At 47.8% G+C, this 16,115-nt stretch overlaps 1 protein-coding gene across 2 annotated transcripts in view; it reads right to left on the bottom strand.

The window, feature by feature from the left end:
• The window catches only part of SETD5 (SET domain containing 5), a 173,355-nt gene that overhangs the window by 36,325 nt on the left and 120,915 nt on the right, over window positions 1-16,115 (bottom strand). Inside the window, exons 17-20 of one of the 2 annotated variants that reach the window (XM_084634171.1) lie at window positions 13,701-13,830; window positions 10,820-11,058; window positions 8,091-8,147; window positions 5,424-5,894 (exon numbers count right to left, since the gene is read on the bottom strand). In XM_084634171.1, coding sequence (XP_084490297.1) covers window positions 5,424-5,894; window positions 8,091-8,147; window positions 10,820-11,058; window positions 13,701-13,830 — 897 coding nt within the window. The remainder of the gene's footprint in view (window positions 1-5,423; window positions 5,895-8,090; window positions 8,148-10,819; window positions 11,059-13,700; window positions 13,831-16,115) is intronic. The other variant, XM_084634172.1, reaches the window with a different exon arrangement.

The following is a 16,115-nucleotide window of genomic DNA, read 5'->3' as shown; positions in this document are numbered from 1 at the left end:
TCAAAGAACTCAGATTAGTAAGACATGATCTCCCTTTACAGAAACCACGGTGACTTTTGCGCAACAATTTATGTTCTTCTGTGTGTCTGACAATTTTATTCTTTACTACTGTTTCAACTAATTTGCTCAGTACTGAAGTTAGACTTACCGGTCTGCAGTTGCCAGGATCACCTCTAGAGCCCTTCTTAAATATTGGTGTTACATTCGCTATCTTCCAGTCATTGTGTACAGTAGCTGATTTAAAGGACAGGTTACAAACCAGGTTAATAGTTCTGCAAGTTCACCTTTGAGTTCTTTCAGAACTCTTGGGTGAATGCCACCTGGTACTGGTGACTTGTTACTGTTAAGTTTCTCAATTAATTCCAAAACCACCTCTAGTGACACTTCAATCTGTGACAATTCCTCAGATTTGTCACCTACAAAAGACGGCTCAGGTTTGGGAACCTCCCTAACATCCTCAGCCATGAAGACAGAAGCAAAGAATTCATTTAGTTTCTCTGTGATGACTTTACCATCTTTAAGTGCTCCTTTAGTATCTCGATAGTCCAGGGTCCCCGCTGGTTGTTTACCAGGCTTCCTGCTTTTGATGTACTTAAAAAACATTTTGTTATCTTTTGAGTTTTTGGCTAGCTGTTCCTCAAACTTTCTGGCTTTTCTTATTACATTTTTACATTTAATTTGGCAGTGTTTATGCTCCTTTCTATTTACCTCACTAGGATTTGACTTCCACTTTTTAAAAGATGTCGTTTTATCTCTCACTGCTTCCCCTGAGATCCAGGGAGGGGATGATGGAGGCCAGAGAGACGATGTGAAACTTCAACTCTGTGAGAGACTTGTTAAGGCACTGCAGGTCTAGAATGGATCTGAGGCCCCACCTTTTGCTCGGGATTAGCAAGTAGCAGGAACAGAACCCCTTTCCCTTCATGTCCCAAGGGACCTCCTCCACTGCCCCCAGGTGCAGGAAGTTCTCTTGAACAAGGAGTTGGTCATGAGAAGGGTCCCAAGGAGGGAGGGGCAGCCAAAAATTGCAAGGGTGTAACAATGAGACACTATGTCCAGCACCCAACGGTCTGAGGTGACTTGGGACCAGGCCAAACAGAAGGGACGAAGATGGTTGAGGAAAGAGCAGGGTGGATCCTGGAAGGAGACTGGGGCGTTGCTCTCGACCGCACCCTCAAAACGAGCACTTCTGGCTCCCGGGGTGTTTTGCCGAGCCAGGCTGCGTGGGAGAGCTGTAGGAGGAAGGGCGACGGCGGCTGAAACTGGCCTCTTTGTCCCTTCTTTTTGCAGATCCTTGACGAGACTGCCAAAGCCTAGGCAGCAGGGGCATCCAGAACTGCTTTCTTGCAGGCTGCAGTGTATGCATGCCCAGTGAACGAAGGGTGGCCCTGGTGTCCTTTAGTTAATCATAGAATCTCAGGGTTGGTTGGGACCGCAGGCGGTCATCTAGTCCAACCCCCTGCTCAAAGCAGGGCCAATCCCCAACTAAAGCATCCCGGCCAGGGCTTTGTCAAGCCTGATCTTAAAAACCTCTAAGGAAGGAGATTCCACCACCTCCCTAGGTAACGCATTTCAGTGTTTCACCACCCTCCTAGTGAAAAAGTTTTTCCTAATATCCAACCTAAAGCTCCCCCTCTGCAACTTGAGACCATTACTCCTTGTCCTGTCCTCTTCTACCACTGAGAATAGTCTAGAATCATCCTCTTTGGAACCCCCTTTCAGGTAGTTGAAAGCAACTATCAAATCCCGCCTCATTCTTCTCTTCCGCAGACTAAACAATCCCAGTTCCCTCAGCCTCTCCTCATAAGTCATGTGTTCCAGACCCCTAATCATTTTTGTTGCCCTTCGCAGGACTCTCTCCAATTTATCCACATCCTTGTTGTAGCGTGGGGCCCAAAACTGGACACAGTACTCCAGATGAGGCCTCACCAATGTTGAATAGAGGGGAACGATCACGTCCCTCGATCTGCTGGCAATGCCCCTACTTATACAGCCCAAAATGCCATTGGCCTACTTGGCAACAAGGGCACACTGTTGACTCATATGCAGCTTCTCATCCACTGTAACCCCTAGGTCCTTTTCTGCAGAACTGCTGCCTAGCCACTCGGTCCCTAGTCTGTAGCGGTACATGGGATTCTTCCGTCTTAAGTGCAGGACTCTGCACTTGTCCTTGTTGAACCTCATCAGATTTCTTTTGGCCCAATTCTCTAATTTGTCTAGGTCCCGCTGTATCCTATGCCTACCTTCCAGCGTATCTACCTCTCCTCCCAGTTTAGTGTCATCTGCAAACTTGCTGAGGGTATAATCCACACCATCCTCCAGATCATTAATGATCTTGCAGCCTTGCATCCATCTGGTCGGAAAAGGGACCATTCCCATCGAATTGGAGGTCCTTGATGGAGGTCTGCATTTCTTGGGAGAGACCTGCAAGTCTGAAGTCAGGAGCTGCGGCTCATTATCACTGCTGACATGACCACGCTGCCTGCCAAGTCTGCCTTGTCCCACGCCATCTGGAGGGAACACCTGGCAGCCGCAGTGCCTTTCTACAGCAGGATGCCAAATTCCTGGGCCAAACCCTGAGGAAGGGACTCCTCAAACTTATTGAGGAGTCCCATATGTTGTAATGGCCCAAGAGGACCTGATGATTTGCCACCTGGAACTACAAACTAGCTGTCGAATAAATTTTTCTTCCAAACAGATCCAACTGTTAGGCCTCTTTATTCTTGGGGGTTGAACTGGTATGCCCCTTCTTGTCTCTATTGGCCACAGAGACCACCAGCGAGCCTGGGGGAGGGTGGGTATAGAGGTATTCAAACCTCTTGGCTGGGACAGAGTATTTCTTTTCGGCCCTTTTTGAGGTGGGAGGAATGAGGTTGCCAGAGGTCCTTGGCACTCTTAAGGACACCGTCATGCACCAGCAGTGTGACACAGGTTGGGGGAACAGCTGACAGGATATTAACCAAGCTGTCCACCTGCTCAGCCATTTCCTCCACCTCCAGGCCCAAAGTCTCGGCCACCCAACGCAGCAGGACATGGTGTTCTTTGAAACCATCCAGTGGGCTTGCCCTCAAGGTCCTGAAACCGCCTCATCTGGGGATGAGGATGGTGATTGCATGGCCGGCGGAGGCTCCAGGACATCTTCTCCCACGGGGGAGGGAGGCTTAGCAGTGGGCACAGTTCCTCTGCCTCGACCACCTAGCGTACCTCGTGCACAGAGCCCGGTGCCATCAGTGCTACCAACTGTTGCTCCAAGGCAGTGGTTGATGAGCAGTGTGAAGGGGGCATTGCCACAACCGACATTCCCCATGTACCCTAATAAGGCTACTGCACTGGCCACTTGGCCGTGCTGCCAAGTCAGCGCTGTCGACGTGGCCTCAGGTGCCCATTCGTGCTGGTGCAGTCTAGGCAAGGGGCTGAATTGGGCTTCCGTGCCAGAGGACTCCCCTTCCGGTGACCATGGTGGTGCCATCGATCCCTGAGTTTGCTTGCTGATCTTCGCCGACTGGTGTCTGGAGTGAGGGGTGCAGTGCTGGGGGGACTGCAGACACAACGGGGGGTGCTTCCATGAGGCAGATGACCGGGACCTGCACCGAGAAAACCGGTGGGCGAGCGAGTGGTGTCGGTAGCATGGAGACCCGCATCTTGCTGTAGGCAATCTGTGTCGACATGGCGGTGACCGTGGCGCCGGTGATCAAAGGTGAGCCCCAGAGAGTCTGGGCTGTGACTCCAGCGTGAAGGTGGAGAGTGCTGCTTTATCTCTGGGGATCAGCGGTGCTCCACTGGCCCCTGAGGGGTCTTAGCGGCTGGTTTGTCCTCTTGGGGAGCCTTTGCGCCTTTCCTGGGGCACATGATGAGCCTTGAGCCTTTCCATGAGCCTTTCCTGGGGCACATGATGCATCAGCGGCATGGGAGGAGGCCTTTGTGCTCTCAGTGCTGGGGGAGCCTGTGAAGGTGTCGGTGCTGCCAGGGATTTTGGTCCCCTATCGCTCCTGGGAGTTGGTGGTGGACCTTTCACAGGGCTAAGGGCTCCAACCAGGGAAGTATAAGCACGCAGCTCCGAAGTGGCCTGGTGGCCGGAAGCGTGTCCCTTGCCTGATGACTCATGGCCCCTTTTTCCCTGGTGCCATGGAAACGTGCTTTTGGGTCTTATTTTTTGGGCACCGGCAACAGGGAACGGTGCTGGGCGGAGCCCGATGCCAGGGGCACTGTGCATGAGGCACTCAGCGAGTTCTGGCGGGACAGCACGGAAGCCAGACGAAGGGTGGTCTTCAGAAGAGCCCGTAGCCGAATATCCCACTCCTTCTGTGTGCGAAGCTGGAAGTTTTTACAAACTTAGCACTTGTCTCTAACGTGTGACTCCCCTAAGCACTTGAGGCAGCTGCTATGGGGGTCATTTACTAGCATAGGCCTGTTGCAGTCCGCACAGGGCTTAAACCCAGAGACCAGGGCATGCCCTGCCTGCGGCAAAGTCCCTGCTGGGACTCTAACTGGTAACTACTAACTACACTTAACTACTCAATACTAACTACTAGAAACAAACTATTTACAAGGCCCTAAAGCTTGAGGTAAGTAGAAGACAACCTGTTAGCCCTTGCGATGCAAGGAAAGGCGCTCTGACTAATCATCACGGGCAGGAAGAAGGAACTGAGAGCGTGTAGGGTTGGCAGTGCCGGACATACTGGCAAATAAGCACGGCACTCAAGGGGGACCACTGCCGGCCCTACGGATACCACTCCGACGACCGCACACGGGGGCACGCGCATACCTAGAATGGAATCGACATGAGCAAGCACTCAAAAAAGAACAAATATTTAATAATGGGCTCTTCAATCTCACAGAGACACATGTAACATGATCCAATGGCTGGACGTTGAAGCTAGATAAAAATATATGCCTTATTTGCAGTCTGAATTTAAAGGTGAGAGTAGTTAACCATTGGAACAATCTACCAAGGGTTGCAGTAGATTCTCTGTCACTGATAATTTTAAAATCAAGATCGATTGTTTTTCTGTAAAATCTGCTGTAGGAATTTATAGTGTTACAGCCCAGATTAATCGTCACCTAGGCAAGCTATTCCTATTTCACCAAGGTGAAACTGTACCACTCTTCTCTCCCTGCTCCTGGACATGATACTTCTCAGTGGGCCCTTCTGCTGCCATACCTCATTTCAAAATCTTGCCCAACTTGCTGCCTCCTTTCCCCAGGTCTGCCTCAGCCTTTTTTCACTCCAACTCAGCACGGGAGTTTGGATTATTTCCCCCCAGATGTATTAGCTTCATTTTTCCATGTTGTATCTCATTTTAGCTATTTCTGCCCATGGTTCTACTCTCTCTAGATCCTTTGGGTTATTCCACCCCTCACTGGTATTTACCACTCCTCTCAATTTAGTGTCATCTGTGATTTCTTTAGCAGGAAATACTTGCCTTTTTCCTTTGTGGTGGGTTTTGGGGAGCAGATTTGACTCCTTCACAAACCCGCTCACCACCAGGAGACATGGATCCATGCAATGTCTCTTTAAGAAGTCCCGGCTCATGTCTGCTGAAGTATCCATCTGTAGGAGAGCTGCAACATCCCCCTTCTGAACTCAGGGGCTTCCTGTCTCCCACCTGAGGGGAAGCCCGCAACAATCCATCTACACGGGGCATAGCGTTCAAAGGGGAGAAGGCATACATTAAATTAAACTCTGTCCGAAAAGCCGGATCGGAGCTTCTTAGCAGCAGCTGTGACTCCCCACTCTTTCCTGGGAAGTTGGTCTCAGAAGTGAAGTGAATGGAGGACTGTGGAGCCAGATCAGAATGGCCCGAGCTCAGTAGCGATGGCCTCTCTGGACAGGTGTTAGCATTGGAATCCAGGTAGCCCACCTTTGCCAAATCCAAGTCCGTTCGAAGGCAGAGCTAGAAAATCCAACAAAGATATGGGGTGGGAGAGGGAGGGGAAATCAGGAGAAGGGATAGACACAGGTGGGGAGAGAAACTTTTAAAGTCAGGAAACACTTGTTCCGAAGACAACTCACTCCTTTCCAGCTCCTCTCTTGATCCCCCTGGGTCCTTTCTTGCACTGCTCTGAAGGGTACATCTAATATGGGGATCAAATCCCTGCAGCACAGCTGCGGCTGGCCCAGGTTGGCTGACTCGGGCTTGCAGGGCTAAAAATTGCGGTGTAGACATTCGAGCTTGGGCTTGAGTCCAAGCCCTGGGTTCCTGCAAGGGTGGAGGGTCCCAGAGCTTGGGCTCCAGCCCAAGTGTCTACACAGGAATTTTTCAGCCCCGGACCATGAGCCACACAAGCCCAAGTCATCTGAGTTTTTTGTTTTTTTTTTAAATAATCCCATGTACACATAGATTAAGTAGCAAATGGCTGGGAAATGAGCATTACAGAATAATCCAAACATGGCTGTCCAGTCTGCTGGGCCCTTTCCCTTCCAACTGGGTTTGCTGTAAAAGGTATCCTTGACCCTAGTGCTCAAGTCTAGGTACTCACTGAAAAAGAACTGATGTCTTCAGCTGGACCCACACAACATTAACACATGGTATTAAACTACCCGTCCACTAAAGATGAAGAATAGTTCAAGGACATTCACTGCTCACTAGCTGTCTTATCAGACAACTTCTTGACTATCCAAATACCCAGTAATGAAAACTGCAAGCATCCCCCTCAATTTCTCTCTACTATGACAGTACATTGCCCAGGAACCCCAAGCCATGTGCAATCACTTTGATTACAAGACCTGGGAACCGCTGGTTCAAACACATTCGTTTCATCTGCACTATAATTCAGCATCTTACAGCAGTGAGACATAACTGCCAACCTCTGTTCTACCACAGTACCTGGGAACTCTGGGCATTGACACACTTACATTTCTTCTTTTACAAGATGGCACCTGAAAACCTCCAGCACCAACACAATATCCCGCCTTCCACTATATTACAGCTCTGGGAATCTCAGACAGTGAACACAACTGTGTCCCCTTTGACACATCACATCCCATAGGAGCCTCTGGCATTGAGACACATCCACAACTCCTTTGCTGTATTCACAGCACCTTGGAACCTCCAGAACCAAGACACAAATGCATCCTCTCTTTAAATCACGGTCTCCAGGAACCTCTAGGACTGAAACAGGAGTACACCCCCTTTTCTTATTACAGTGCTAAGGAGCCAAAACATGGCTGTGTCCTTTCTGCTATATCACAGCCACTGAATGAATCTCCTCTGCTATATTGCAGCTCCCAAGAACCTCCTGCACTGAGTCATGGCTGCAACCCCTCCATGTTACAGTCCCCTGGAACATTGGGTAAAGAGCACCAGCTGCATCCCTTTTCACTGTATTACAGCACTTGGGCACCTCCATCAATAAGGGCATACCCTCTGCCGTATTACACCTCTGTTCCCAGGAATGGAATCATGACTGTATCACTTCCTCACATTTTTAGACCAGCTTGCTGTTATCTGGACTCTTCTTCCCTGGTACTTGCTTGATGGACTTAGGCTGCAGTGAGGTGATGATTCTGTCTGAACACAGCAGGTCAAGTACACGACCTTGTCCCAAGAAGCTGATCAAAACCAATGAGTGATGAAGATGCTGAAGGTTCTGGACAGAGTTCTCATTGCTCCAACATCCTTCAGTTTAAACAGGGACAAGGCTCTCCCATTCCTCCCTCAATCGAAATTGCCCCTTTACTGCTACAAGAAGTAACCACCATATAAACCACTTCTATTGAGCTGAAACTGATGCCAATTATTATAATTCCAGGGCCCCCAGACCTTTTTCCTTTCACCCCAATAACTAAGACACTGGTTCTTAACATTTTGCCTCCATTTCCCACCAGCATCTGCAGTATTATTAATACATCCCAGTTTTCCAAATAAATCCACTTTATTTTCTTCAATCTCCCTTGACAATCCTGCAGTCTCTCCACATTCTTACTGTGACTAGTGCCCCACCTCCCTCTCCATTCCCGTTCTCTCACTCTCCTCTGCAGTCTCCTCACTCTCGCTCCGCTCCACCCCACCCTCCAGAACCTCTGGTGTACACACACACACACACACACACACAGCCTCAGAGTGCAATTGAGATGGTGTGATAACTACCTCGGGTGACAGGGACTCGGGCCTATGCGCAGGGGAACTCTCAGGGGAGGATACGTTCTAGAGGAGGGAAAAGCATCTTGTTATTCATCTACTTAAAAAGTCAAGAAGCAAAATAAAATAAAGTAAAAACAAGCACAGAGGTTAGCCACAGCTATTCTAAACAGACACTCCCCCCAGGAACTCGTCTCAGTGATTAGAGGGGGATTCAATGGGTTAAGCAGTTTCTAAAGCCTCCTGGAAGCACAAAGACAGGACTGGGTTATTGTGTTCCATGCCACAACTTAGTATCCAAACCAGAGAACAGAAGAGATGTTAGCCAGAAGTATTTATTTCCTTATATTTCTGATGCTGCTAGCCAAAGAGTTTACACCAGGAAATATAGAGAAATCCATGTATGGCATTTAGTCCAATGACATGGGAAAGGCTGGAATGGAAAGCCTGGCTTTGCCTAAGGAAAATTCCCCAGATGCTGTAGTTAGTATTAGACATTAAATAAGGGGAAAATAAAATGGCTCCTTCAATTTACTATGAGTTTCCTCTTAGGTACCATCAAAGGAATAGGTATAAACTGCCTGAGGGAGCTACAGGGGTCACAGCTGGATACAGTGCAAGGGAGAGCAATCCATCCACATGCAGTGGTATGTGCAAGCCTCTCCACCCTCACTTGGTGTTACAGAGCATCCCCATCAGAGAGTCAGAAAGAGGGAAGCTCTTCCAGAGGTAGGGTACTACCAGTGACGAGGCTGTGGTTGGGTGGATCCTGCTGGACAGGAGTACTTACAAAAACCTAAAGCGATAAGGACTTTCAGAACCTTCTCAACTGTGGAGACTTTTGATGGGCAGACTCCATAGGGATAAAGCAGATGAAGGATACTAAGCTCCAAGTCTCTGCTACAAATGTTGATGGGCCCAAGCAAATCCAAATTGAGGTACCAACCTCATTTGGTTTCGAATTAGCTCTAAAGCTCTGGTCCGTAAGGCCTGACCCGCTAGAGGTTTCAGGAGTGTGTGGGACAAGCTCCCCAGAAGAGCAGATGCAGCAGATTAATTCAGGATGGAGCATCTCAAAAGTGGCATTCAGAACCACTTGGTTAACATCAAGTCTTAAAGAGACACCAAATTCCCCACCAACCCAGTGTCTGATCACTTTCAGCTCTCTAATCGAGGAGCCTGTCCTATTGGTAACCAGATAAAAGATCCTGCCCCCCCATTCTCTTCTCCCAGGGCCATGGTCATAGGACTGAAGTGTACAATCTATATACATGATGATATGCATTCTCTTGAGTTAGAACTGATGGTAACTAAATGAAACCAACAAGACACTAAAATGGAAATGTTATCAATGAGCTGCATTTAGTGAAATATAAAGCTTGAACACAGAAGCCTGTGGTCTACCAAGTTGTTAGGGTTGTTCTCTAGAGGAAAATAGAGGCAGCAAGGGCAAGTAGGAGGTAGATGCCCAGTAGGCTCTAAGTTTCTTCTCTGTCATACTCAGCAGCAGGAGCAACTAATGCTATTTTACATGGGACTGAGGTTTGTAGCTAGGCTATTGAGGTCCACTATGCTACTGACCCTCTAACATTCAACTTGTACCAGTGCAGAGCCCGAGGATAATGGCCAGCTCAAGCTCTATACCTGAATCAGTCCTTCCCTCCTACTCCTCAATACTAAACAATCTTCTCCACTAGCCTTGACAAGTATCCCTCTACGACAGCTTTCAGCAAAGAACTCTCAAAGTAAAAGTGAAAGCACCAAGCTAACAGACCCCATCGGCAAAGGACTCTGCACTACTGCAGAGCAGAGGAGGAATCTCTGCAGGATTCTCTCAAGCCAGTGGCCATGCTGTTGTTCACTAGACTGTTCCCACCTGGGTCTGAATGGTAGTGTAATGGCAGCAGCAGGTTTCGAGACTTCCACTTTCCAATGAGAATGAGCAATAATGGAAAATAAAAAGAGAACTGCAAACCACCTGGCACCTCCTGCCAATCGTCGCCACCAAGATGGAACATGGCAATAGGGAGGAGGAAGCTCCAGACTGGAGAGGCACTGGCAACTCCCCCTCAGATAGCGCTGAGCAGAGAAAAACACCCACCACGCTCTTTAAATGCTTCCAAAACACAAAATCAAAGGCAAACGCATATAATGGGAGCACAATAAGAATCAGTACACCTGGGACATTAAACACTGGGTGGTGGGAGCTGTGAGCCCTCGCAGTTCTGGGATCTGAAATGTCTGTCCCCCAAGCCTTTGGGGACTGCTGCGTAAGAGAAAGGGAGCAGGGGTTGTGGTATGTCTGACACGCTTGGGGTTTGCTGCACTGTGAGAGAAAGGGCATGGGGGAATGTGCTGTCCCAGTAGGCAAGGGGATTGCTGTGCTGCAGCAGGGGGAGGGGTGCAAGCGAAAGTGAGCGTGTGTGTTGCGTGCAGCAGGAAAGGGAATGCAGGCTACGCTGACTGGCACCCCTGGAGAGCAAGAGGGTTGATGCACTGCAGTGAAGTATGACATGTAACAGAGGGAGCAGGAGCTACCAGGTCACTGATGGCTTTGGGGGGCGAGAGAGTTGCTACAGCCAAGGGTGCCACAGAGGAGAGAGGTAATAGCTGCCCCTGTGTGGGACACTTGGGGTCTTGCTCAGGAACCTAGCCATGTGTTTGAAAGCAGACTGCCCCCAATGCACCTCTTCTAGTCTCTCCCCTTTTGGAGCCCCCAGACCTCTATCCTAATTTACCTCAAACTGTAGTGGAGTATTGCAGCGACTAGCAGCCAGAGAAGGAATTGGTGAGAACATCATGCCATAACCATTGCGACTTTCCTCCTCTCCTGGCAGAGATGAGCAGGGTGTGGTGAGTTGCGGGCTCATTGAGCCAGGAGGTGGAGGTGTGATGGGAGACAGTGGCCTCAGTAACTTGGTAACATTCTGTTCCATCAGGTAGCGAGATTTCCACTTCTTCAGGGGGCTCAGCAAGTCTGTGAAACATGAACACAACTGAACTGAGAATCATAATGCACCATTATTAATGCCAAACCATGAACAGTTCCCCTCCCAGCCAGAGCCCCATGAATGCTCAGCCGTAACTGCATCCCATTAAAGGCCCCTAAAATACGAGGAGCTCCCAATACCAATGAAAATCCTTCTCATCCCACAGGAATGTGGAGACACGTAACAAAGGTAACAAAACAACTCAGTTATAATAAATGACACGTGGGGAACAACATGGTCAAGTGCGGGGAGCGGTGTCAGGACAAGACTGAAACAGAAGGAGAGAGAGATTACATTTCCTGGCACAAAGAGGTGACAAAAACAAGACAAATTCACTCTATGACTGCTATGGATAAACCACAGCACAGCACAATTCTCACCGGCTGAGCTCCACAATGTCTCTAGAGTTTGCATAAACATAATCCCCGGAAATGATCATTCCCACAAAGAGGAATCCTTGCCTCAGCCCTACCCTCCTAAGTGCATGGTATCGCACTTTTCAATTACTTGTAAGCTCTCTGGGGCAATGGCTAGCCTCTGCCTGGTTTTCTGTGAAGAGCACAACCTATTTTGAGATACAGAAAACAATTTACCAAGGCAGGAAATCTGAGCTGTACACTAGAGAGAAAAAAACAATGTGACATTTCCAGATCACTACCATGTAGTGTTATCACACAGTGCCCCCAGCTCCTCTGTGAAGGGTGCAAGGGTAGGGTTCCAGTTGCCTCAATACCATTATCCCCCTTCCACATCAGTGTGCCTAGCCCAAAATGCCTCCTCACCCTCAGCCGTGCTCCCTCCTACTAAGGAGCTTTAGTTTACCTGGACCCCTCTGGAACCCCTCCATGCTGCAGCTGCCTTCCCCATCATTTTTTCCCAGATGCTTTTCCTGACCTGTTTACCCCTAGCTTCCTCACTACTTGGTCTTGGCCCCTAGTGTTTCTGAATGAATTTTGACCTCTTTCCCAGCTCTAAAGGCCCCCAGTGAGGCAAGTCTCCTCTGTTCCAAGCAGAAGAAATTTGACTCATCCTTTCTTCAGACCCAGGATCTCCATAGGGCAGTAATCTCCCTCTTGCCAGGTGGTACCCAGTGCTCACAGACAGGGACTTACAGTAGCTCCCAGTCTGGGATTCTGCCTTTATGACTAGTATTTCATTTGCCTTTTTGCCAAGCTGCTAGGTTTGCCGCTTCCTCACAATCATCTTGGGAGCTTCTCAAGACCTGGGTGCTCTGTGGTTGGTCCAGTTAGCTCATATTCCCTAGACTGAGTCCTTTTTCCCCGGGTCATGATTTTACACTGGTCTCCATTGACCTCCATTTCCCCACTGCTGTCCAGTCCTCGAAACCCTGGCATCCCTTTGGAATCTCCCTGCATCATTATTTGCAATGCCCCAAGGTTAGTGAACCCAGAGAGCTTGTTTTCAATCCCCTCACATCCAATGCAGTTCCATTATGAGTAGAGATCCTAGAACCACCCTGAAATCTCCACTCAGCCATTCTGGAGCTGGGTGAGTCTCCTAAGAGTCCCCTTTGTCTCATGCTCCCACACTTTTCTAGCCAGTTCCCCTGTTTCTCCTCCTACTCCTGCGCTTTGCCATGAGCCATTTGTGTAGGATGTAGAATCCTGTCTGTTGTTTAGACCAACTCTCTGCTAATCCCTGATTTCCCCCTTTCTTGGCAGTGAGACCCTCCCCGGTCCCCTGCTGTTACACACACACGGTTTGCTGCCTGAATCCACCTTGACAAAGCCATCTGCCAACTGGGCTTCCTAGGAACTAACTGCCAGGTCCTTTATGCAAGAGTTTAACATCGAACAGGGAAATTCTAGAAACAAGAAGCTCTTGGTTTCCTTGTGTCATGACCTTTGTAAAGTGATGCTGTTTGCCCCTTTCCAGACCTCAGGAACCTATCCTAAATTCTCTCTATTTTTAAAAGTGTTTTAGAAATTCTCTAGTTTCTTTGTTCACTTTCTTCAGGTTTTGCTCAGCGATGCATAGTATCCAGACCTAGTGTTTTGTTCACTTTAAGTGCATCTAACCTTTTAATAACCAATTCTGTTGTTATCTGTACACTGTCTAGCTCCTCGTCTGTCGTCCTTGGAAAACTGATCCCTGACTTGGGCAGATCTCCACCCTCTTCCTCTGTAAAGACAGATGCAAATTAACTATTTCACAACTCGGCTACTGCTTTTCTCACAGATTAAAAGCCAATGTTTTTGAGTAGCTGTTTTTTAAGCCTGTGCCTATTACCTATTTACCTGGTGACCCTTGTTAATTCTCTCAGCATACATTTAAATAGCCAGCTGTCACACTCTAAGGCATGACGCTGTTTACCTTTGTCCTGCAGAACAAACTCTGTATCATACAACTCTGGTAAGAGTGCCGTGAGATGCAGTATCACCACACTGTCACAGCAAAGGAGTCAGGATGCCTCAAGCTAGGATGAGCCTATGGAAATTGGGATGGGTGGTAAAACTACATCTCCACCTGCCACAAACTTGTACCAACATGCAACAATGCATATTTGCGAAGCCTGTGTTTCATCCTGTGTGTCAGTACCCCTTAATGGCCCATAGCCTTCTATAAATGCCTACACCAGGCACCGCACTTGAGCATTCTGGATACATACCTGCATTGTCCTTGCAGATGCTAGAAGAACTGCTGCTCTGGTTACTTTGGTATAGACATTGGGATCTGTTCTCTTGTGGAGTAGATGAGGTCTGAGTCATCCCTTCTTCCAGGGCTTGTTTCATCCAACGCTGCAACAGAACTAGACTACGTCAACGTGCAGTCCCCCTGTGCTTTAAATGTACTTGTGCAGGGTATACTCAAGAACTCCTAAACATTTGTACAGCAGGGCAAACGCCTGTAGAGCTCTGCGTCACATGCTCCCAGCCAAAAAAACTGGTATGACAGAATTGTTAAAGCTGGGCCCAAAGACTACTATGAATGGTTCTGAATTGGTGCTCTAGATGAGACAGGTGCTAAGGGTAATAAATCTGTATCAATAATCTAAGGGTACAACCTCATTAGAACACAGACTTCCCAAACTCAGAGATTAGAAAGCTAGGGAACTCTAAGCAGAGGTTTTTAAAGCAATCTAGGAAAGTATGGCTATTCAGAACTTGCCCAGAGAATATGCCTTCTGCACAAAGCCCAGCTTCATGCACAGGCTGGGAAGCACTCTGATCCTCACTCCACTTGCTCTGGAAGACATATCAGAACCAAGGAGAGTTTCTACCCTACCACATAGGGCAAGGAAGTGACAAGTTGACTCAAGTGTAATTCTCCCAGGAGTGTGTTTGCTGTCAAAGAGCAGCAATGAACATGCAAACCTGATAGTGTGGGAGCTACAATTTAAGAGGGGCTAGCCAGGAGGAGAAAAATCAAAGTGGACCCTCCTCAGGAGACAGAACAGTGGTGGGGGAAAGATATGAAAAATCATAGCAGGGGAGAGCATAGAATAAGAGATGATTCCCCATGGATACGTGGAGAAGAGCCAATCTACATCACCTCACCTGCCAAATTTACTGGCTCCCCCACCTGCTGCAATGCAGCTGTATGGGAACACTAAATTCTGCAGCAAGTGACCTTTGACAGCACAAGATCTCTTCCAACTGATTCCAGTTATTTGAAGTAATGTAAGAAGCTGGGGAGAGAAGCCAAAAAGTGCTAAGGACCACATTGGTATGACAGTAAAGTGACAGTGAAACTAAACCCGAGAAGAAAGGGAGAGAAACACCCTAATTAAAGATAGGTTTCAGAGTAGCAGCCATGTTCGTCTGTATTCGCAAAAAGAAAAGGAGGACTTGTGGCATCTTAGAGACCAACCAATTTATTTGAGCATAAGCTTTCGTGAACGACAGCTCACTTCATCGGATGCATGCTGTAGCTCACGAAAGCTTATGCTCAAATAAATTGGTTAGTCTCTAAGGTGTCACAAGTCCTCCTTTTCTTTTTTGTAATTAAAGATAACACCAATGATTTCAGAAACAGACAATGAAGTGCAGTGGCCTTGTTTTTATCACATTAGCATTGAATTTGATGTTTGTTTATACAACCCCTTTGAAGATCTCACAGCACTTTACCAACCTATGCCTCATATCACCCCCTTGATGGAGGTAATCCTATTTTACAGATGGGTAAACTGAGGTACAGAGCAGGACCTGACCAAGGTCACTCACCAAGTCTGGAAAAACTAGAAAAAGAACCCAGATTTACCAGACTCCCAGATCAGCAAGCTACAGGGGCATCTTTCCTTCAACAATCCAAATGGTGAAACTTACACATTCCATGCTCACTTTAAACAATTTAAAAAGCCTTGAATCATGCTTGCTGGACAATCAGCAGCTATAGCAGCTCACATGAAGTGCATCTCTGATGCAAGAAGGCCCTTGAGCAGTTATGCTACCACCTTCTGTAAAAGCTAAAGCCTATACATAGTTTTCAATAAATAAACTAAATAAACTGCAGTACAGTAACAAGACACAGAGCCCACAAAGGCTTGACTCAGCATGGTGAGGCCAGAATCTAGACAGAGAAGAGCTCAGCTACAAAACATTTCAGAGGTAACAATGCCCCATCTGATTCCTAAAAGAATTTACCATTCTACATTCAATCTGGGAACAAAAATGACATAAAAATCATAAAACTTAGAAACCTGTTTTTATGGCTCATTAGAACAATTTGTAACACACCTCACTGCCTGCTAACCTTAATTGCCCACTTCATTTTAAGTGGTCTCCTACAGCATGTGTGAACCCTTTATGCTTAGTAATCTGCCCCACCTTGTATTTAGCTTGGACATTCTCGTTACCTTCTACAGACCTGAGTAAGAGCTCTGTGAAGCTCAAAAGCTTGTCCCTTCCACCAACGTAAGTTGGTCCAATACAAGGTACTACTTCACGTACCACGTCTCTCCCATATCCCGGAACCCCAACATGGCTACAACACTACTACAAACAAATATCATAACAAACTCCTCCAGACCACTGCTTACAACACAGTATCTTCATTTTATCTGCCTGGATTCATTCTAAATTTC

Source organism: Lepidochelys olivacea, assembly GCF_965140295.1.
Source record: "Lepidochelys olivacea isolate rLepOli2 genome assembly, chromosome: 7".
Taxonomy (NCBI): Eukaryota; Metazoa; Chordata; order Testudines; family Cheloniidae; genus Lepidochelys; species Lepidochelys olivacea.
This window is presented reverse-complemented; position numbering and strand designations above follow the sequence as displayed.